The sequence below is a fragment of the Sus scrofa genome, chromosome 17 (genome assembly GCF_000003025.6).
Source record: "Sus scrofa isolate TJ Tabasco breed Duroc chromosome 17, Sscrofa11.1, whole genome shotgun sequence".
Classification (NCBI taxonomy): domain Eukaryota; kingdom Metazoa; phylum Chordata; class Mammalia; order Artiodactyla; family Suidae; genus Sus; species Sus scrofa.
Window position 1 is genome coordinate 28,493,995 of NC_010459.5, and position 22,869 is coordinate 28,516,863.

The 22,869-nt window shown below is 47.7% G+C and overlaps 1 protein-coding gene across 10 annotated transcripts in view; it reads right to left on the reverse strand.

Annotated features, from left to right (window-relative positions):
• RALGAPA2 (Ral GTPase activating protein catalytic alpha subunit 2) overlaps window positions 1-22,869 on the reverse strand; it is a 271,136-nt gene that overhangs the window by 85,899 nt on the left and 162,368 nt on the right. For all 10 annotated transcript variants that reach the window (XR_002340063.1, XM_021078026.1, XM_021078030.1 and 7 more), the window contains 7 exons: window positions 22,097-22,165; window positions 21,403-21,540; window positions 19,740-19,923; window positions 13,199-13,970; window positions 12,091-12,162; window positions 6,807-6,930; window positions 4,467-4,622 (listed from right to left, as the gene is read on the reverse strand). Coding sequence is in view for 9 of the 10 variants with exons in the window: in XM_021078026.1 (XP_020933685.1) it covers window positions 4,467-4,622; window positions 6,807-6,930; window positions 12,091-12,162; window positions 13,199-13,970; window positions 19,740-19,923; window positions 21,403-21,540; window positions 22,097-22,165 (1,515 nt within the window). In the remaining variant the exon portion in view is untranslated. The remainder of the gene's footprint in view (window positions 1-4,466; window positions 4,623-6,806; window positions 6,931-12,090; window positions 12,163-13,198; window positions 13,971-19,739; window positions 19,924-21,402; window positions 21,541-22,096; window positions 22,166-22,869) is intronic.

Sequence of the window (22,869 nt, forward strand, 5' to 3'; positions counted from 1 at the left end):
TGCCCACGGCCATCGATGCTGCTCTCAGGCAACTGTCCTGCCCCAGCTCCACTCCTCAGCCTCCTGCCTGTTGCCCTCTACACATGAGGTCACAGGGTCCAAGACCTGACTCTCTGGGAGGCCTTCCCATGCCTCCGGGGAAGGGACCCTGCAGGCATCCTTCAGAATCAAGTGCGGTCAGACAAGAGCACCCGGAGGAAGTTCTGCCCCACAACCACGCGTCCTGGGCTGGAGAAAGCACACACGTGTCATCTGAGGAGGCCTGAGAGTTGATGGGAGCAAACTCGATGACCAAGGCCAAGTGCAGGCTGACACTGAGGCCCTAAAACCCCAGACGCAGGCTGACTGGTGAAGGCCCTCTGGTGCCTGAGTGTGAGGCTCTGGCCCTGCCCGCCTGCAGAAGGAGGCTGTCCACCGCCAAGTGAAAGCGTGTCTTGCTTCCTAATTTATGTAACAGGTGAACCTTCAAAATCACTAAATTCAGAAGCACTTTAAGAAAACAGAGATGTGTCCAAGCTAAAGTTTTAGTTTTATCTCAGCGAATAAAAAAGGATGCTCTGAAATCATGTTAATATAAATATGATTTCTTTGTAGACTCTCTGACCATGAAGGAAAAAACTCAAGGAGACCCCAGCAGGTCCATTTACAAGATCACAGGAGGCTGGCTGGCTGCAGTCTCTGCTTATTCCTCCCTCCCTCACTCTCCTGGGGACGCCTCATAAGAGACTTGCAACCCGCACCCCCGTACCTCAGTGAGGAGCGGTGCGGGTTTAGGCGGCCCCTCTGGGAGCTGTGGCTGAAGATGGGCTCTGGCACACACCTTGCCTCGGGTGCCGAGCACAAGGCACAAAGATGCAGAAAAAGTCAATGGTGCTTACGACTTTCTTAACGTAAAGTCACCCGTACACGTTTTTTCCCCCTTTTCCTCCCCTCCTATGTGTAAAGACTAAAAGAGTAGCAGGCAAAAGGTGCAGCCAGTCCAGTACATTAATAGTTGGAAAAAAAAAAAAAAAGACTCTGGGTCTTCACAGTAATCCTAGGCAGCTCTCTATGTCCCTATTTCCATGTTTCTTTCTTGTCTTTTTCCTTTTCAATAAATGATGCAAAGATCTCATGACACACTCCTGAAATTCAAACCTTCTGGACTGAAAAATGTGGTGGCAGCTTAAAAGCAACACAATAAAGGCACACTTTTGAGGGAAACAGGAGGAGTTTCAAGTGGAAACTTCAGGAAGATTCTGGAGTGGCAGCAGGTAAAACCAAGAGCTGTCACCCAGCAGAGAAAGCCAACCTTCTGGGTGGACACAGTGGTGGCCCGGACTTCTGACTGGGACCAGCACAGCTACTGACCAGCCAGAGGCCAGCACCCCAGGACCCGTGCAGCTCCTTCCACCCAGACGAGTGAGGCACGGCGTTGGTTCTGAGGGCGCACGCTCATTACTGGAGGTCCACAGTTAGCCTCGCTCTCCTAGATTAGGTTCCTCATCACAGAACCTAAGAAGTTCTCCTAATTCTGTTGGCAACTGTATCCTCAGGGTCAGCAGGGGACGCTAACAGACCCGCCCTCCTTGCTTGGCGATTCTATAGGTGGAAACAACTCCATCTGCATCAGCAGAAAGATGCCTGCAAGGGCTCGGCCCTCTGGCCTCTGCACACGGCACAGATTATTTAGCCAACGCACAAAACTTGAGAGCTGAGGCCACAGCACCGATGGGTGATAAATCTGGAGTCAAGACCAAGTTCACACCCTCTCTGCCCACACCAAGAACAGGAGGAGGTCACAGCAATAGAATTAATCTGGCCAGATTGTCAGCCGCGCTAGAACATGAGGGAACACTCCACAAGCTTCAAGGTATTGCTCGATTTAAAGGGGATTTCATTACAGGGATGTCGTCTTGTGAGTTTGGGAGAATCTGGGTGACAGGCCGTCACCCACGAAACTCCACTTGCTCTGAGTCGTGCGTGACCCAGGAGGAGTGTTAATTCCCTTTATGCCAGCTACCGCTTCCACTGCTCGAGAGGCTCAGCGCCAACGCTGGGGTCTGAGCCTCGAGAACTCAATCCACATCCTGCCCCTCTCCGTCCTGACGGAGCCTGGACGTCCCTCCGCCTCGGACAGGCAGCCCGCTGCTGCCAGGCGGCCGGCACTGGTGACACTGGCCATGGTACACACCTAATAGGCTGACCTCCTTTCCCGACTAATTGCATTACATCGCCAGCTGGCTCCAGAAGGAGTCGTCTGTTTGATTGAAGAATTCCTGCTCCTCAGTGGGCCCGGCTGCTACTTTTACTAAGTAACAGTCAGGCCTGACATCTCCATTGTTCGGCTGACAGTGTGCCCATCCTAAAATCTAAGTTTTATTTGTCAATTAACCAAGAAACTTCCTGCCAGAACAGTGCTGCCTGGAGACTGATAATGTGGGCCTTTCATCCCTTCCACTCGCGCTGTATCACTGCCAATTTGTTTTTTATGTGGCTGGCCAGCCCGAGGCTATAAAAGCCTTGTAAGACATAAGTGCAATTATAGTCCTGGAGTCAAATGAATTGGACAAATCCAATAGCACAGCCCTGTCCCCACTCTGCAAAGCCCTACAGCAGTTAGATTAGCTGTGAAAAATCTAATCTAGCTGGAGCTAACAAATTTCTGCAGTGAAGGATCAAGAGTTCAGTGTGAGGTTGCAAGCAGATTGCAGGGCTGAAAAAGTGCCCCCATGACAGGGGCAGAGGAGAGCATGAATCACTTGAGGATTTTGCAGCTCATTTTTAAGCTGTTAGGGACAATTTAGTCAAAATAAGACAAGGAACTGCGGGCTGCTGTTACTGTGACTGATTTTGAGTCTTGCTGTGAGACACCTGATAGAGAGAGTTTGTCACTAATGATGCTAAATCTCGGAGCTGCAAAAGGTATCAGCTGAATTTTGATTATTACGGTAGGGAAGCTTTCAACCAGGCCAAGCCTCGGAACAGCAATTTACAACATGGGGTTGCAGCAAGAAAACATGATGTCGTTTCTCCAAAAATAAAAGAGACAATCTTACCTAGGAAATAACTTTTTAAAAATATTTTAAACATGAAGCTATCTCTTAACAATGCAGTTCTTGGTCATAAGAAAAATCATAGACTATGGTGACATGTTTGCAGAGTGGCAGTGATTTACAAGGTTCAGCAAATAAAAAGGCTTCAGTCCGCCTAGGGTCTGGGTATTCAGGCAGGGTCCCTTCACTAGACCAGAGCCACCAAAACCTAAGATGTGGAGGCAGCTCCTGGTGCCCGCAGGAGCCAGCAGAGGGCCACGGAGGGCAAGCTGGCTGTGCTCTGCACCCCCAAGACCCCCAGCCACTGTGGGAGAGGTCTGGTCATCGTGGCCTGACCTGACTGCTGAGGGCCCATGAGCGCTGCTGCCTGCCGTGGTCCAGACACCTGCGGCTGCCATGACAAGCAGAACCGCAGAGGAAAGGACAAGGCAGGTGCCCCGAGGCCCTGTGGCCAGTGCCAGTCACCTGCCTGACAGGCGGGAGGAAAGAGTTCAGCAGCCCGTGGAGCCATGACGAGGGCTGCTGGGCGGAGACCTTACCAGCTCCCGCTAAGCAAATTTATAGGCGTTATCCACGTGCTTCACAGCAGCCCTGGGATATGTGCTGTGTGTTTAATCTCATTTAATAGATGGAAAAACTGAGGCCCGGGGTGGTGAAGCACCTGGATACACACCTGAACCCTGGCTACTGCCCCCATGCTAGACACCCAGCCCCCACCCCACGTGGACAGAAGACAGGTGGGGCCTTGGGGAGTCGTTGGCCAAGCTGCTCCACTGCAGGCCTGGGAGGTACCTACATCGTCAGACCCCATCCCTACGGGGTCATTACGTCTGACAACCCTGGCCAACCCAAGAGGCCATCAATGTCACTTTCTCACAGTTAACTGTCATGTGAGGGAAGATCCACCATTAACAACATTTAAGGCCCTTCCTTTTCCTAAATCTTTTTAATTTTTTTTTAAATTTTTGGGCTGCACCCAAGGCATATGGAAGTTCCCAGGCCAGGGGTCAAACTGGAGCTACGGCTGCCAGCCTATGCCACAGCTACAGCAACTTAGGATCTGAGCAGCGTCTGCAACCTACACCACAGCTCATGGCAACACCAGATCCCCGACCCACTGAGCAAGGCCAGGGATTGAACTCGCATTCTCATGGATACTAATTGAATTCACTTCTACTCCCTTTTTCCTAGATCTTTATCTCAGGATTTAAGACTCAAATGATTGATTACTTTCTGTATATTTCTTTATCTAGTGTGTGCCAATCTGGATATTTCGGAGTGACTCCAAGTGTCTTGAGAAGAGAGTGACCCCAAGGCTGCACCCAGGGGAAGCCAGTCTCTGTATGTCGCACCCTGGCCTCCGGGAGGCCCCCGGGAAAGCCACGCCTTCATACCAGGGTGGCCAAGCACGGGCGCCAAGGAAGCCCTTACCTTTTTGGTGAGAGAGTCATCTGAGTCTGATGGCATCCGAGTTGAGACATGGAAAATCACTTCCACGGTTGAGGTGGCATAGTAGGGGGCCGTCTGGCCTGTGGTGCCATTGCGCTGAAGTCCACCCATGAACCCGCAGTGCGTGGACAGGTCCACCTGATGCAGGACACAGCAAGGAAAAGGGGGGGTCACTAAGCAGGGATGCAGATGTTTTTTAAAAAAATATAAGTATTTTCAATTTTAGAGCTGCCTGATTACAAACAAATGTAACACAAAGCTAGACGAAATGAAGTATTAGAGAAACATTAACAGTGAAAGGGCTCCTGGGAGTTCCCGTTGTGGCTCAGCAGGTTAAGAACCTGACTAGTATGCATGAGGATGAGGGTTCGAGCCCTGGCCTTGTTCAGTGGGTCGGGGATCCGGTGTTTCCCTGAGCTGCAATGCAGGTCACGGACTTGGCTCAGATCTGCTGCTGCTGCGGCTGTAGTGTTCGCTGGCAGCTGCAGCTCCGATTCGACTGCTAGCCTGGGAATTTTCATATGCCACAAGTGCAGTCCTACAAAAACGAAAAAAAGAAAAAAAGAAAAAAGAAAAGGGCTCCCAAATCCTACTAAGTGAAGAAAACCACTATCAATTTTGATGCAGAGTTCCTGTTGTGGCTCAGTGGTTAACAAATCTGACTAGGAACCATGAGGTTGCGGGTTCAATCCCTGGCCTCCCTCAGTGGGTTAAGCTGCTGTGAGCTGTGATGTAGGCTGCAGACAAGGCTTGGATCCTGAGTTGCTGTGGCTGTGGTGTAGGCTGGCAGCTACAGCTCCGATTCGACCCCTAGCCTGGGAACCTCCATATGCCATGGGTGCGGCCCTAGAAAAGACAAAAAAAAAAAAAAAAAAAAAAAAAAAAAGTTTGATGCATGTTTCTTTTACCTTATCCCCTCCTGCGCACAAATATCTGTATGTGTATATGTATACACACACACACACAGAGCTCCCTTACTGATGGATTTGGGGCTTTTTCTGCTTTCTCCATCAGTGCTGGTGGGGTCAAACCAGGAGTGTTCCATGCAATGTCTCAAGTCAAGGGGTACAAATGTTCCCCAATTTAAAAGCCATTCCAAAACTGCTTTTCAGAAGGGTTATTCCCATCTATACCACTGCCAAAAGCCTCTGAGTCATAACTCTTTTTCAAGCTATGGCGTGAAGGTTTACTTCTCAGGGCTTGGATTCAGATTTTTTTTTTTTTTTTCCGCTTTCAAAAACTAGTATTCTTTCAGTAAAGCACCTGTGGTAACACAAAAATAAATAGAAGATTCCCTTCTGTGCCAAATACACTCAATAGATACAGTGAATTAACAGTCTGGTCTTTTCTTAAAATTCTAGTTAAAGAAACGTATTGTTTAAAAATATGTTCGTTAACTAATAAGTGTATTCTATGACAAATAAGGAGTTATCTTACTGCTAAGAAGAACAACTTATTGAAAGGGCAGTAACTCTTTTAGACTAAAACCTACTTGACATTTTGGAAAGTATATGGTCTTGACCTTGATGCGCCCTTAGCCTGTCCCCACGGCTGCATCAGTCCCTTCAATAACACTTAGTTCTCAGAGCCAGCCTCACTTAGGCACAGCACAGATAACCAAGAAACCCAAAGCAATGAAAACTAAGGAAATTATTTCAGATGTGCTGATCTCCATTTTAACTCCTCTGAATTCTCTGAGACGCTGGGAATGTGGAGAGAGAGAGGGAGAGGGAGAGGGAGGGGGGAGAGAGAGAGAGAGAGAGAGGGAGGGAGGGAGGGAGGAAGGGAGGGAGAGAGAGAGGGAGGGAGAGAGAGAGAGAGAGTAAACGTCTTTCTGCCAGAGTGTCATTTAGTGAAGAAAAAACAGAATTTTTACGTATCAGCCATCTGGGATTTCCCGAAGGGAAACAGGCTGATAGCTAAACCATCATGGCTACGACCAAGTCAACTTCTGACTTCATCCAACCCTTCACTCTTCAGCCAAAAGTCATTCATTTCTTCTCCAATCTCTACACTGTGACCACAGCCACTGCTTCCCTGCCCACATTTTCCCCGACTGCAAACAGTCTATGGCTGGGGGAGCCCATGTGACTATTCAGTTCTGACAAAAGAGCAAATGAAATACCATGAAGACGAAAGTTAAGGGGAAACAAAAGTTTGTGTATAAAGTACGAAAATAAACAGAAGATGTCAAATTCTATTTATTCTTCAACCTCAGACCTCTACCCGTGCCACGTGTGAACATAAAAACAATGTAAAAACTCAGACCATCAACGTTTAGTTGATGCACGTCCTTCAATGGTGCTGAACGACATGCATTACCTCCCATCCAAGTCCGGCAACGAAGTCTTCGTATGCTTGGCTTCCTCTTTCATTGGAAAGGATCGAACACTTGTCCTCTTGACCTTCGGCAATGTAAAACACGGCGATTTTGTGCGTTTCACGGCTACAAATGTTTCAATTCAGAGGAATTAGAATTCTTTCATATAAAATTTTGTTTTACCGCTGCCACCTGTACGTTTACCATCCAGCTTACATTTACTGAGAGCTTACGGGGTCAGGCACTGGTCCAAGAAGGTCCAACACGTGACCTCACTTATCCTTGCAGACACCACCATGAGACAAGTCTCAGTATCACCTCCTCGTGGAGATGGGTGAAAGGAGACACAGAAAGTTACACAAAAAGCACACGGAGCAGGCAGGGAACCAGGACCCTGAGGCAGGGCTGGGTGGTCTGGAGACCACTCTCTCTCAGACATATGACATACTTTTTTTTTTTTTTTTTAAGGCAAGAAAGAGATTTATTAAGATAAAGCGCCTGTGAGAGATGCAAGCGGGCAGGCAAGGAGGCTCTCCATATGACATACCTGACAACATGTTAGAACACACCATTTGACACATTCTCTCCATTTTTTGGTTTTCAAAAACAATCTTTGAAAGCATTGCAGATGGATACCAACCGTGAACAGATCTATGTGACCAGCCCTATTTCACTGTCTACACTTTGAGATGGGAAAGGAGGCAGCTCCCTGACTGCAGCTGGAAAATATGCTGAGACTAGATGAGACGTGGAAACAGCTTCTTGGCAGCAGGACACACTTAGGCACGGTCTTTGTGAGAGGCTGTCCCCGCCCTGTGCTCTGATGGATCTGAGGGTGCCTGGTAGGTGGACAGCTGTCCAGGGAAACTTCTTTGGCTGTATAAACCATTCACCTGCTTCCTCCTTGATGGTTTTGGGACACTCTACTGCTAAATCGAGTCAAGGTGACACGCACTTTGGGGAAAGGGATCCCCTTTTAACCTTGTGCGTATCTAGCACGGTCCTTAGCACAGAGAAGTTGCTCCGTTACATCTCTGTTGAATTGACCAGCGATATGATGATATACTTGAACGTACCGAGAAGCCCTTCTATCAACTACACCCTAAAGTGTCCAAGTCACCAGACCTACACCAAGAGATGCGGTGACAGTTCAGAGGCAAAGCCCCCGCTCTCACTCAAACAGAGCTCGAACCGAGAGCTCAGTCCACAGCTCCGTCACCCAAGAGGGTGAGTCCAGTCTCTACTCGGTAAAATTCTGGGATATTATGTCCAGAGCAGTTCCGCTCTTCTCCTTATTTCTACAATGTATTCTGGAAAAAAAAAAAAAAAAAGAAAGAAAGAAAACTCATAGGAAAAACTACCGAGCACGTAAACAACATGGAAATGTTTCTGCTGTCTCATCGTTCAATAGCTCAACATGTTCACCTGATGAGACATCTATACGGATGGAATCCGGGCTCCATATTTTACCATATTCTCCAATACTTCCTCCTGCAGGGATACTGTTTTTCTACCTAATTAGCAGAATGAACTGAAACTCAACGAAAAGGTCGTAACAGTAAACCCAGGGGAAGAACACGCTCCTCCTAGCTGTGCAAACAGCGTATTTGCATCCTCTGTGGTTTCCATGTCATGACCACATTTAGAGGAAAAATCAGAAGATAGAGGAGAGAAAAGAATGTTCTTTGCCCATATGTTGAAACCACAAGGGTTACCACTTTAGGATGCATTTTTACCTACAAAAGGAAAAGCTACTCTCTTGGGTTTTGTAACTGATTTTTTTTTCACTTAAATTATTCGTGAACATTTTTTTAAAAATTGTGTAAAATATCCGTGACATAAAAGTCACCATGTAAACCACACTGAAGTGTGAACACTTTTCTACCATGTGCTTGTGTAATGAAGTTATTGGTAGTTGTGTGACATCCCATTACATCCAGATACTGTATCCCAAACCCTTGCTCTGGGACATTCAGGGTGCTTCCATTCAAAAGACGTTTTCACGTCATCTCTGGTATGTCCTTTAAAAAAACTCACGCAAATGAACCCTCGGTCACTGTCAATTTTAAGGCTTCTCATGTGCCCTGTCCTGATGCCAGCAGAGAAGGCAGGCATCCCGTAGGCCCTGGCTGGGGCGGCTAGAGCACACTCGGGGTCGGGGTGGGGGCAGCTCTCCGTGGGACCGGCCATGAAGAGAGGGGTTCTGTGGTGACAGATCCCAGGCGCTGGTGTATAGTGCAGACCCTGTGCTCTCAACCTGTCAGAAACCTTGTCCTCACTCACCTAGAGCCCAGAAATTGTGGCATCACTTCCTCCCTGAGCCGCGGCAGGCACACAGGCAGTCTAGACTCTGACTAGCTTATTCAAAGAGCTACAATAACTTGGGGCTCGGGTGGTAAGAGAGGTTATAACCTATGAATGAGAAGACTCTTTCAACAAATGGAGAAAAAAGGGTACAGTGACTTGATCTCTTTGCGCAGCTCTATGTATTTTAAAACCCTCAGCATTTAATTTTTCTCTCTTCTATACACTTCCCATATAGAAAGTAATCTCAGGCTTATCAGAAATGCTTTTGTTTTGTCTCCAAGTCCAAGCCTTTTCCATGGTAGCTGTTTACAGGTCCTTGTGTTCTCATGACATCAACACGGAGCCGAGAGTGCCTGGCCCCGTGACTGCCTGACTGATGGAGGTGTGAGCAAAGGGGACCTTTAGCTGTAAACACTCATCAAATTTCACAGCCTCCAAAATGTTAGTGCTGTGCAGAGCCTTCCAGGATGCTGATGCTGTGTCTGGCCTTATTAGAGCCAGGCTTTTGAAATGATAATTAGGGACATCAACAGCACTTCACATCCCCAAGCTGAAGGACCGGTGCATGAAGCAGCAGGTAATTCAGGAACACACACAGAAAACACACACAGAAAACCGACAATTTCCTCTTCCCCATCAGAATGCCTTTCTCTTTCTTATTAGGCACAGCCCAGAATAGCCCAGTTTCCTTGCGCTGTCACATTAAAAAGCAAAACAAAGAAACATGATGTTAAGTTTCACTTTACCATGTGATTGGCAAGAGGCATTAATAGTGAATGCCTCTGATTTAATTTGCATGTACGTTCATCATGCTCTTTACATTTTGGCTAACTTCACAGTATCCAAATCACAGCTGCGAGATGCTCTCTACTTTTCCTAAGGACATGCTAAGCAGAAACCCTGTCCCGACAGAGTGATATGTTGATATTAGAAATAAATAGAAACAGGAGTTCCCGTCATGGCTCAGTGGTTAATGAATCCGACTAGGAACCATGAGGGTGCAGGTTCGATCCCTAGCCTCACTCAGTAGGTTAAGTTTCCGGGGTTGCTGCGAGCTGTGGCATAGGTCACATGTGCAGCTCGGATCTGGCTGGCATTGCTGTGGCTGTGGTGTAGACCGGCAGCTACAGCTCTGATAAGACCCCTAGCCTGGGAACCTCCAAATGCTGCAGGTGCGGCCCTAGAAAAGACCAAAAAAAAAAAAAGAAAGAAAGAAATAAACAGAAATATCCCAACCAGAAGTTGAGGGACAGGGTTGGTTCTTACCCACTAACTCACCAATACACCAGACAGTCTAGATTTCTCAGTGCTAAAGAGTCCCCAACTTATTTCTGCCTTTTTTTTTTCTTTAATTCAAAAGAAAACCCTGAAGCACCCTTTACCACAAAATAAGTGAGTATCTTTGTAGACATTAAGAAGATACTAAATCTGGAGTTCCTATCATGGCTCAGTGGAAACAAATCTGACTAGCATCCATGAGGACACAGGTTCAATCTCTGGCCTCACTCAGTGGGTTAAGGATCCGGCATTGCCATGAGCTGTGGTGTAAGTCACAGACGTGGCTCAGATGTGGTGTTGCTGTGGCTGTGGTGTAGGCCGGTAGCTGCAGCTCTGATTTGACCCCTAGCTTGGGAACCTCCATATGCAGCGGGTGCAGCCCTAAAAAGACGAAAAAAAAAAAAAAAGACACTAAATCCAGGATTTAGGGTTTTAAGTGAAGGTTAATCAAGGGGTGGGGGTTTGCCAATCAGCTCCCCAAAGCCATATCTGACTACAACAGCACCCCAGAGTGCTAACTCCACTGTAATCCATGTGGCTAACCTGCATTAACTCTCAACAAATCAGCCACCATGACAAGACGCCAATGTATTCACTTAATAAGGGGCATGAAATAATTCAGCGCATGCTCAAAAACCTGACCTGGAACCCATGCGGCTGGCTGCCTGTTTCATTCTGGACAACAAGAGGGAGAGGGATGTGGATTCCCAATATTCTCAGTAAAAATCCCCCTGAATCTCCCAAGGACTCAGGCTCCTCCTTGGGAGAAAAAGCAGCACAATAACTGGGAGGGGAGACATGGGGGGGGCAGTGGCTTCACAGGGCTGAGATGCCAATGATGCTCCTCAAGGGGACACAAGAGGGACAGAGAGCTCTCTCTCTCTCTCTTTTGGCCATGCCCACAGCATGCCTAAGTTCCCAGGCCAGGGATCAAACCTGTGCCACAGCAGTAACTTCAGATCCTAAACCACTAGGCTGCCAAGGAACTCCCAGAAAGCTCTTTTTTAAAAAATTGAGTTTTTGAAAACTCACGATTGAGGAAGCAGTTTATTGAAGACTTCCAAGCACCTGTTATGAACCCAGTACCACACACATCCTACACTGAGATGTTTTTTGGAAGCACACATTTCCCCACATCAAATGCGGGTTGTGAGCTCTTCTTGAGAACTGCTTCTAAGACTTTGCAGAAAAGAGGTAGATCTGAGATCCAACTGGCTTTAGAGAATGAGGCTGAGGACTAGGGAGTGACTGTTACAGTGCAGGGGCCTTAACCTCACCAACTCTGCAGAGCAGAGACCACAGGATGGTGGCCCATGTGCACAGTGCAGGCTATGAAGCCTGACTCACTGGATCAAACCACACGGTGTGCGTGCATGGGCTGTGTAGCCTAGGCAGGCCTCTGCTCCTCAGCAGAGGAAGAGGAGGCTGTGGAGATTAAGAGAGCTGTCTGCTGGCTGCCTCCCTTGAGGCAAGGTCCTCGGTCAAAGGCAGAGAGGACGAGGGGGAGCAGTGACCTCTTCTTTGTGTGGTAAGCATGTGAGTTTTCTCCTCAGGATCAAACTACCAAACGTACCGCCTGTGCAAACGCCACCTGCTCTGAGGTCTCGGCCGGTATATTCACTCCTGCAGCCAGCTCTGTCCCTGGCCCCAACACACACAGAGATAGACAGGAATAAAGTGGTTTGATACACTTTCACATACCACTGTCGGGAGTCCAGATGTTTTAGCTCTCTCAATAATTTTGAATTTTTCTTCAGCAGATGGAAATTCTTCCTATAAAGAGAGAGAGATGGATGAAAAGTCATGTAATCACAGTTCAATTGTACCCTCTCCAATCAGGCCACAAGCAGACCTCAAACCTCCCTATCCATCCAGCCACCTGGCTGTCCGTCCATCCACAACCACCTCATTCATAAAAGATTTGTGGCTGAGCTCTACAGACTGAACTTCATCCTTAAGATTCGAAGGCATCATGATTCCACCTCATCCCGTTACTGTCCAGGGACGCTGGGTGGCTGTGGTCACTGAGTGTGGGGCTGGGGTGGTGCCCGTGTCCGTTTCTGCTGTCATCTCTGCTGTGAGACCCCTTCCCCACCTCTGCTGCTCAAGGCCACCCCTTCAGGCTCTCCACTGCCCCATACTTCCCAACGGATTGGCTGCCCCTCTGGAACTCCTGAGTCACTGTCTTTCATCAGAGTTGTATCGAGTCTGCCTCCCTCACCAGAGCTAAGGAGAAATGGTGGTTTATTCATCAGGCATCATTCATGAAGGCTGCACAGCCATGGACAGAGCAGTAATTAAGACACACACACGGGGGGTTCCCGTCATGGTGCAGTGGAAACGAATCTGACTAGGAACCACAAGGTTGCGGGTTCAATCCCTGGGCTCGCTCAGTGGGTTAAGGATCCAACATTCCTGTGGCTGTGGCATAGGCTGGCAGCTGTAGCTCTGATTAGACCCCTAGCCTGAGAACTTCTTTATGCTGCAAGTGCAGCCCTAAAGGGCAAAAAGCGAAAAAACGAAAAAACAAAGAAACAAAACCACATACACACACACACACACACACACACACACACACAGAGTAAATGCTTGGTAACTTTGAGAATATACAACAGATGTCTGGGATTCAATCTGTGCAACAGTATAGCACAATTAGTCTCATTTCCTGCATTATTTTAGCAGCAGAAAATAAGCTATGAATGCTGAAACAGAGAAGAATCTCCACTTCCACTCTCTGCTTCCCCAAACAGAAAGAACAATCACGTTAAAGTAATGGTCGGACGACTGAAGGTCAAGAGTGGATTCGTACCTCCTGTCCCAGGAATTCATCCCCAAGTCGTCCAGCAACAACCTGCAGAAGTAGAAGGCTCCCCGGGGCTCCACAGGGAATGGCTGTTCCTGGCTGGCAACCCTCAGGGCCGGGTCCGAGTGGCACCTCTGGACGTAGGCGTCCTCCTGGGCGCTCTGCCGCAGGATGGCCTGGATGATTTCCTTCTCCTGGTCGCGGCTCATTCCACACGGGGGTGGCGAAGGCTCATTGAGGTTCAGCTGTGATGGCAAAAGGCATTCTGGGCTTGTGTGGCCGATGTTTTCAAGTAACTTGTCCAGGACGTCCTCTCCCTCGTCCGTCTGGGAAAGGTCCTTCTGAGGTCCAGACGGTGGGCGGGGCCAGCCCGAAACCAGAGAAGAGGGACATCTGCCCTGGGGGGCTGGGCAGCCGGCCAGGGGCCCGTAGAGCACCTTCCCGTCCCACGAGTACTTCCCTGAGATGTCCCTCACGATCACTCTCACGTCCGAGAGGGCGCCCGCTGGAGACCCGTCTGCAGGTCCCTGGGCCGGCGTCTGAAGGCAGGAGATGAGGGTGCTGTCGTTAAACACGAACAGCTGCAGGTTGGGGCTCCTGAAGACCTCGGGGGACAGCTCCGCGGCGTCCGCGTGCGCGTTGTCGTGGTTCTCGCTGACCAGGCTGTGCAGCGCGGCGGGGCCCCCGCAGAGCGGGAAGTGGCCCAGGTGGTTGACCAGATGCGCCATCACCATGCGGGCCGTCAGCGGGATCAGCTCCAGGCTCCGCCGCCTCCGCTCTGCCAGGAGAGGGCAGAGACCGAGGGAGTCAGCGCACCGATGAGGAGGAGGCTGGGTTAGCGGATACACGCGACTATATACTATATGTATATACAGAAGACAGATAATCAACAAGGACCTTCGGTATTGAGAAGGGATCCCTACTCTACACGCTGCAATAACCTAGGTGGGAAAAAGAAATCTGGAAAAAAAAAAAAAGATGTGTGTATATATACATAACTGAATCTCTGTGCTGCACACCTGGAACTATCACAACATTGTAAATCGACTGTACTCCAATATAAAATAAAAATGAAAATAAGGATAGGGTTCCTAAGATTCTTAACAAAAAGAGATTGGCTTCGGTTTAAAAAAAAAAAAAAAAAAGTGGAGAAGGAAGGTGAAAACGGAACACCAGATTTCAATCCATCCTTAGTGTGTTGGATGTTTTTCAGTCTGAGATTTTTTTCACCTGTTTTCTTTTTGACATGAATTTTCTATTTGAATTTAAAAGCACAATTTAAACAGATGGCTAAAAGAAGCAACCCAGGTGAAGACTGCGTTCTGAAAGGGACGTTTAACCCAGCAATAAACCAGAGAAAGGTCCTGGTCCTTACAGAGCAGGCGGTTCTAGGAGTTTGGGGAGGAGGAAGCCTGCAGTTGGAGTGGGTGGCAGAGCTGAGGGCTGAAAACGGAGGCCAGGGGCCCGAAAGAGGGCCTCACTCCCCGAAGGGGTAAAGGGAGACACTGATAAGAGAAGGCATCAGGCCTGTGACCCCTTAAATACATTTGAGGCAATCTGCTTTAGGAGCACGGTGACTATGTTTTGTTGTCAGGGCATTTTAAATATTTAACAGAATCTGACATATTAATAATTCATGGAATGAAGAAGGCTTTAACCAAATTTGTAGTTGATGATTAAATGCCCAAAAGCAACTAACTGATAAAAATTTTAAGACTTCAGATATACAGAAAGACTGACAATAGCATGTAAAAGTGAGAAACAGACTTAATCCACAAGTATGGGCTGAAATGACTAATTAAGCTTGAAAGCAGTTAGGGAAATCGCCATGTACCAAATTTACAAAAGAAGTGTGCATTCACCTGAAAACCAGTCAAAATGAAATTTTTTAATTAAAAAAGACTCACCAGATATTTAAATAAAGTAGGATCTCTAATTTGGGCTTAAAGGTTTAGGATACACTGGTTTCTTGAGTTCACAAAATGAAAAATCAAATATTAATCAATAACTATAAATATGCTTTTCATGCTAAACATCCTCTCTCTGACACTAGAAATTTAATCAACTTATTTGTAAAATAACAATTTCATGATGTAAAAATCCTAGAAACAATCAAATACTAGAATCTAAGAAATTCTGTCATGACTGAGGACAAGAGTGTCCTGACTTTTCTTGGATTTTCTTCTCAATTTTTTTCTTTTTGAGGAACAAGAAATCACCTGGATTCAATAATGCAAAATAAAATTTCATTTAAAACCCTAGTATTTTAGGAGTTCCCACTGTGGCTCAGTGGTTAACCAATCCGACTAGGAACCATGAGGTTGCAGGTTCAATCCCTGGCCTTGCTCAGTGCGTTAAGGATCTGGCGTTGCCGTGAGCTGTGGTGTAGGTTGCAGACATGGCTCAGATCCCACATTTCTGTGGCTCTAGTGTAGGCTGGAGGCTACAGCTCCAATTGGACCCCTAGCCTGGGAACTTCCATGTGCCACAGGTGCGGCCCTAGAAAAAATAAAAAGACAAAAACAAAACAAAAAAAACCAACCCTAGTTATTTTAGAAGCAGAAGAGGTTACCTCTGTCTCTGAAATTAAACACTTCTTCCTGTTAGAAGGGTGTACAATTTCCACATAGCTGAGAAATTTAAATCACCTCAACTAATTCCCCTGAAATCAGTTATGAATGCCTCTGCATCTGTGTCCATATTAACATTCCCAAAAGTTACAGATGCTTTTAATGCATGCTTATCATCCCATATGAACGCATGCTCCATCAGAAATGTTTCAATGCCCGAGCAACAAAGGTGCAGCTGGCTGGGGGCTCAGGAATCCATAATGCAAGACATTACGTGGTGAAGACAGACAGCATCGCAGGCTGCAAAGCTAAGGTGGAAGGTCTGACTGGATAAAGCCCACGGCAGAAAACAACTGGAAAAGCAACTTTGCTCTGCTTTTACTTACACTGGCTGTACTTTCGACCTGAGATACATACATATTTGTATTTTAATGAATGTGCTTGAATTCTATTGTGAGCAATTAACCTGGAGTCACATTAACCAAGCCATAAGCTGTGACACACCCAACAAAATATCTTTGGTACTGAAAAGTAAGGAAAGGGAACATTCACGAAATAAGAACTGTTCTTCCCTGGTGGACTTCAGCTGAACCGACTGCTGGGGGTGGGGGTGGGGTGCCCTGGAAAATCAGGAGAAGATCTTGACTCCATTAATGAAGAAACAGGCTCGTGACTTCCAGAAACTGTGCAAAAATACAGTCCAGCATTTATCTTTCTAAATTTATGGATGAAATACAAGAGCGGCAGTCTTAGGTTGTCCTTTCACTGTCATCTTCTAAAGCGCCTCCCGTCCCTTTCCTTCGAAGCAATTAGGTATGAATGATGAGGAAAGTGGGCAGGTGTCCTTTGGCCAGTCAATGGCGCTTCCATGAGCTGGGCCGGCCTCCACCTCAACTCAAGGTGAGTGCACGTCTCTTGCTCGTAACTTTGTGTCAAAGTAGTAAATGTTATCAAAGATGGGCGAGGGTCTATGATGGAATCATTTGAAAATATAATACTGCGTATCAGAGTAGATGCTTATCAGAGTAGAGACAGTCTGGTTATAAATGATCAACTAATGACACAGAATAAAAAAACCGTCAAAAATGAGCACTTTCCATTTACCCTAAAATACTAATCTTTATTATTCTTCTTCATTTTTTTTTCTTTTGCTTTTTAGGGCCATACCTGAAGCCTATGGAAGTTCCCAGGCTAGGAACTGAAGTGGAGCTGCAGCTACTGGCCTACATCACAGCCACTGCAACGCGGATCCGAGTGGCATCTGTGACCTACACCACAGGTCACAGCAACACCAGATCCCCAACCTACTAAGCAAGGCCAGGGATTGAACCCACATCCTTGTGGATACTAGTCAGATTCGTTTCTCCTGCACCACTTCGGGAACTCCTTATTTCTCTTCCTTCTTAACGGGCTGTCCTCACCCAGCGAGAGAGTCTATGCATGCCAGTGTGTTTTTGAGCTTCTTTGCTTTTTCATTTAACATGTTAGAAAAATTTAAAACTCCTCTGTCACAGAAGCTTAAACTGTCATTTGTAACACACAACTATGTTAGGACAAGTTTGCACAGTCCTAAGCTTTTCTGAAGAATGACTATTCGAGTCAAAGACTGCTATACATTGAAAGAAAAGGGGAGCAAAAAAGTACATGTGCATTTTAGGCTTATCCTTTTTCATTAACCTATTCATCTTTTGCCATTTTTAGTGACGAGTCCCAGTAAGTGTGAACCCATTTTCGGAGCAGCCATGTGGGATGAGTGTAAATTAATGACTTTGGCGGAAATGTAAGTTAATTTTCTTATGACCTGGACTACAAGGCAGGCAACAACAAAAAGAAATAGATCAAAGGTCATTTCAAAAAAAAGTTCTGAATTTACAACTGCAAGGAGAAAGTCAAGAAGATACAACAGTTTGAAAGAACAAGGGACTCTAGTTGAAGAGACGCAAAGGCTGAGCGAGCGGAGGGTGGGCGATGGGACAAGACGGAGCAGCCCACCAGCCCCACACGGTCCTCGGCCTCCCCCACAGCAACACCTCAGAGCAAATAACTTGATGCTTTAGGAACTTGTCATTAAATATATATATATATATCTTTTCTAGGGCTGCACCTGTGGCATATGGAGGTTCCCAGGCTAGGGGTCTAATCAGAGCTGCAGCCTCCAGCTACACCATAGCCACAGCACACCAGATCTGAGCTGTGTCTGCGACCTACACCACAGCTCACAGCAATGCTGGATCCTTAACCCACTGAACAAGGCCAGGGATCGAACACGCAACCTCGTCGTTCCTAGTTGGATTTGTTAACCACCGAGCCATGACGGGAACTCCTAGTCATTAAATCTTAATTGACATTACTTCTAACTTGGGAAATCTTTCACCTCAGTCTGCTCATCATTTTAGATGAGGACTGACCATGAGCCTGGGTGGTGCCCCACTCTTGTCCCCTTTCTCCAGCCTGAGCCATGCTCTGGACTCTGTGGTCTCACCAGCACAGTCCTGGACCCCAGACCCTCACTAGCAAGAGCTGCCTGCTGTCCTCCCTCCACCCGAGGCCCCACAGGGCTCTGTCTCAGGTTCCTTCCCAAGAGTCACTTCCAGATCCCTGGCTGGTGCTGTCTGGCTACAGACAATCACTCTGCCCTAAGTACCAGGCAAAACCCACCACTAAACACTCAGCTGGGAAAGAAAACAGCTCCTGCTCTGGGCTCACCCTCCCTGAGCTTCGGAGCACCTGGCCCCACCAACCTTCCTGGGCTCCTTTCTTTCTTCCCTTGACCTCCTAGAAATGACTCTTCTCGGTTCTTTGTCCACTTTCCTGACTTGGCTTTCCTGGTGACATGCTCTTATTTCTTTTTCTTTAAGGATGTTTTTACAAGCACCACCCCCCGCAACCTCATTCCACTCTTAGGCCTAGGTTTTTAATTTGCAAAGTCCATAAAATTTTCATGGACAATCTAACACTCCATATATATATATTTTAATTTTGAGACAACTGGAAATTCACATGCATATGTAAGAAATAATACCAAGGAGTTCCCGCTATGGCGCAGCAGAAACAAATCCGACTAGGAACCGTGAGGTTGTGGGTCCAATCCCTGGCCTCGCTCAGTGGGTTAAGGGTCCGGCGTTGCTGTGGCTGTGGTGTAGGCTAGTGGCTACAGCTCCGATTAGACCTCTGGCCTGGGAACCTCCAGATGCCACAGGTGCAGCCCTAAAAATCAAAAAAAAAAAAAAAAAAAAAAGAAAAAAGAAATAATACCAAGAGAGCCAGAGAAGCCTTTACCTAACCGGTAAACTCTTGAATAGCTATGGTCCAACCATCACTGATTCATCAGTATTCAACATTCACTAGTTTCACAAGCATTCATTCGTGTGTGTGTGTGTGCGCGCGCATTGTGTGCGATTCTAGGCATTTCATCACACAGGGATGACACATCCACATTTTGGTGCATAGTCCAAGGCCTAGAGATGGACTCTTGTCATTCTGAGGAGAAAGGTGGTTGGGGGGGACACAGCAGCCCCTGAGTCCTGACCACACCCACACTCTACAACGGGCCCTCCGTGGGAGCAGAGTGGTCCTTAGACCATCTTTCTCCTGATGTCCTCCTGGGCCAGACACTCCCAGCTCCTTGCAAAGTCAGCCCATCCTTCCAAGTCTGGCTTAGGTTCTCCGTGGGAACGCAGTCCTTCTGCACTAATCCCGCCTCTCCCATGAGAGGAAAAGCTCCTGGGGGGCAGAAAACGAACTGTCCTGTGGGTCCCATGGGCCTGATGCATACAGGTCCTCAATTTTATCCAAGATGGGAATAGAAAGGGGAGGAGACAGAAAAAGAGAAGAACCCAGGAAGGAAGAGTGTGCTTGCACTGAGCGCTCTAGAAACCTGGATTTAACACCTGGGTTGGTTTTCAAAAAAGAACACAGCAAGGATGAACAGGAGGCTACCATCTGCCCAGGGGAATAGATATTCCGAAGACTCTCACCCTCTTCGACAGTAAGCAGGTTGCCCAGTTCTGCTGATGAATGATGCTGGGCCGGCTCAGAACTCTTCACGTTTGCCAGTGGCAGGAAGGGGTCGTAATCCGTGGACGACAGGTCAGCCAGGGTCAGGGTGTAGTGGCTCTGTTGGGTGTACGTGCTCGAGCCACAAACACAGCAGTGCAGAACCTGCGGAAACAGAAGGGGGCGTGTGCCCTGGATGCCACCAACCTCCTGCGCCCTGGTGATCTGTCAAACGACAGCGGCACTTAGGGGGCAGGACTCTTGCTGGGTGATTCCTGAGGCCATCGCCCCCTTCCCGTTCCCAAACATCTTCCTGCCATTAGCACGTCCTTCCTGCCCCTTTTACATCAATGCCAATGAATACATTCTCAAGGTGAAAGGAAAGCAAGAGTCAACAAGGGCCTCTTTGGCCATCCTGAGTGGCCACGCAGCCTGGTCCTGCTCCAGCCCAGAGGCAGCACAAGGAGGGGGCGGAACCAGGACCTGGGGATGAGCCCAGGCTGAGTCACAGACAACCTGCCACCCGCAGGGGTGGGTGGATAGAAGCCACTAGCAGACTGTCAGTCTACTTCACAAGTGGTTGCAGATTTGAATCCATTAACTTACGACCCAGTGACTTGGAAGGGCTAATACATTTTTTGAAAATATAATTAATGAAGTAAATTTAGTACACATCATAAAAGTATTCTTATTTTCATGTGATGGGCTTCCCAAAAGCTCACTGCTTATTTACACACTGCCATTGACTGAAGCCCTACGAGCCACGAGCACAGACCGTCTTAAGTGTACCAAAGTGTACAAGGGAGCTAGTAACTGTACCAAAGTTTACTTTTTCTATCATAATTTCAAGTTCATGAATTCAAAAAAGTGGTTTTTATGAAGACGAAAGTACTGCTTTAATACATAAGGCAAGGTTGCTTTTAGAGGACCAGCTCTGATTTGCCCCAGAGGCAGGAGGCCTTGAGGTCAGGCTAAACAGCTACAGATTCAGTTCTTTCTACCCGTGCTGCCTGCTAGGGGCTTCCTGGAGGAGAAGGCGGGGTATGTGACCTCTGTACACAGCTGGAAAGGACTGAGACCTGTAGTCAGCAGGGCAGGGGACAGCCACTTGAGTGTGCCCTCTGCCCAGCAAAAAAGTAGTGTAGGAAAATGATGGGAGCTTTCTCATTAATATAAGATGTGTGCTTTGTCATCAAGAAAATTAGTTTCTATTGGTCAAATGCCATAAATACAAGAAATATTTTTCAAAAGTTTTTTATTATTGGGGCCATTATACTTCTTCCTTTGATAAACAGATTCTGTCAAAATAAGGCTGTGGATATTCCTATAAACATAAACAGTTTCCTTTCCAAAAGGAAGCAGATATAGACCATGTTCCATGAAAATGGGGGGACCCTGAGCAAGCTGCAGTTACTTAGAGATGACAGGTAAAATGCGTGGACCCTGCACTGAGTCATTGCTGCTTTTCTGAAATTGTTACTGTTCTGTTTTAATGCCTTAAGTCATTCACTTCTTTTAAAATGTCTGACCTCCATAAACCCTTGTCAAAAGGGCAAAGATCCCTAAGTAAATGCACAAAACACGGTCTGGGAATTCTCGGATGCTCCTGTCCACGCTCTGCGCCCACGGCCCAGGGAGACTCACCCTGTAGACGTAATCCAGCAGTGGCGCTCGGGACGAGGCCTGCTCCTCCAGGGCTGCCGTGGCCACGGGGTGGAGAAGGGCGTTCAGTGGCAGGGCCATGCACCAGTCCAGGAGGCAGAGCAGCAAGGACACGATGAGCTGGAAGAGGAAGCACACCCAGCACCTCCCGCTGCAGCCTCTTCACTGGCACCTTACAAGCGTGTGACCACCACCGGAAGAACTGCCCTGGCCTCACAGTAGTTGTTCAGGACACATGGGTGAATAAGGCTTTCACAGACAGACAGGGCCTGTCCTGACAGAATGTGTCACAGAGGATATCCCTACATGTGACAGTACTTAGCAGCTGTACTACGTGTTTAAAAAACCACCCCTAGGAGTTCCTGTCCTGGCTCAGCGGAAACAAATCCAACTAGTATCCATTAGTACCCATTAGGATGTGGGTTCCATCCCTGGCCTTGCTCAGTGGGTTAAGGATCTGGCACTAATAAGAGCTGTGGTGTCAGTTGCAGACGCAGCTCGGATCCCATGTTGCTGTGGCTGTGGCTGTGGCTGGCAGCTGTAGCTGTGATTCAACCCCTAGTCTGGGAACTTCCACAAGCCACGGGTGCAGCCCTCAAAAGCAAAAAACAAAAACAAAAACCAAAAAAACCCAAAAAACCACCCCTGCAGAAAACTCGGCTGATGGGCTGCTTACCTTCTTATCTGTTTCCACTGAGGAATACTCTGCACTCGGTAAAAGAAAAGCAATTGTGGCCACGAGGATCTGCAAAAAGATAAATTCCCAATCAGACAGATCAGAGTAACAGTTTGGGAGCCACATGAAGAACCCCAGGATGGCCTTGCCATAAGCCCAGCCTGGTGCCAATCCCCAGGGGAAGGGGACAACAGCAAAGGGTCATTTTAGAGATTGGTGGGATCGTGGCAACTGGAGAAGGTGACAGGCCAGGCCAGTTTCCACTCTCCCCGGTGGCGCTGGAACTGGGGTCCCAAAGAAAGGAGGGTTCCTCTCTGGAGCCACACAACTTCCATCACGTCTCCACACTTTCAACAGTGGAAGCAAAAAATACTTCCAAGTAATGATGCAAACGTTCCCGGGTACTGTTCTTATAAATGATCCCAGGCCTGCCTCCCACCTGCAGCCCCTTTCCTTCCAGAGGTCTTCCAGCTGAGATGCTGAAGCACGCAGCGGACCTACAACCCAACGTCACACTTTGCAACATCTTATGTCCCTATCATCCAAAGCTCTGTTCCACTCTAGGTCCCTTAAGGTCGAACATCACTGGTGATTTCTCACATATCTGAGAGAACAAAGCAACCTCACAGGTGAAATCTGTCTAGGGCCAAAAGAAAATACATCAGCATCACTCCTCTGAGATACTACCTGGAGGCAAATTTCTTCAGAGCTGCCGCTAATGTGTACGGAGTAGGGCGTGGGTAGGTAAGGGCAGCTCAAAACCTGGCAGGGGA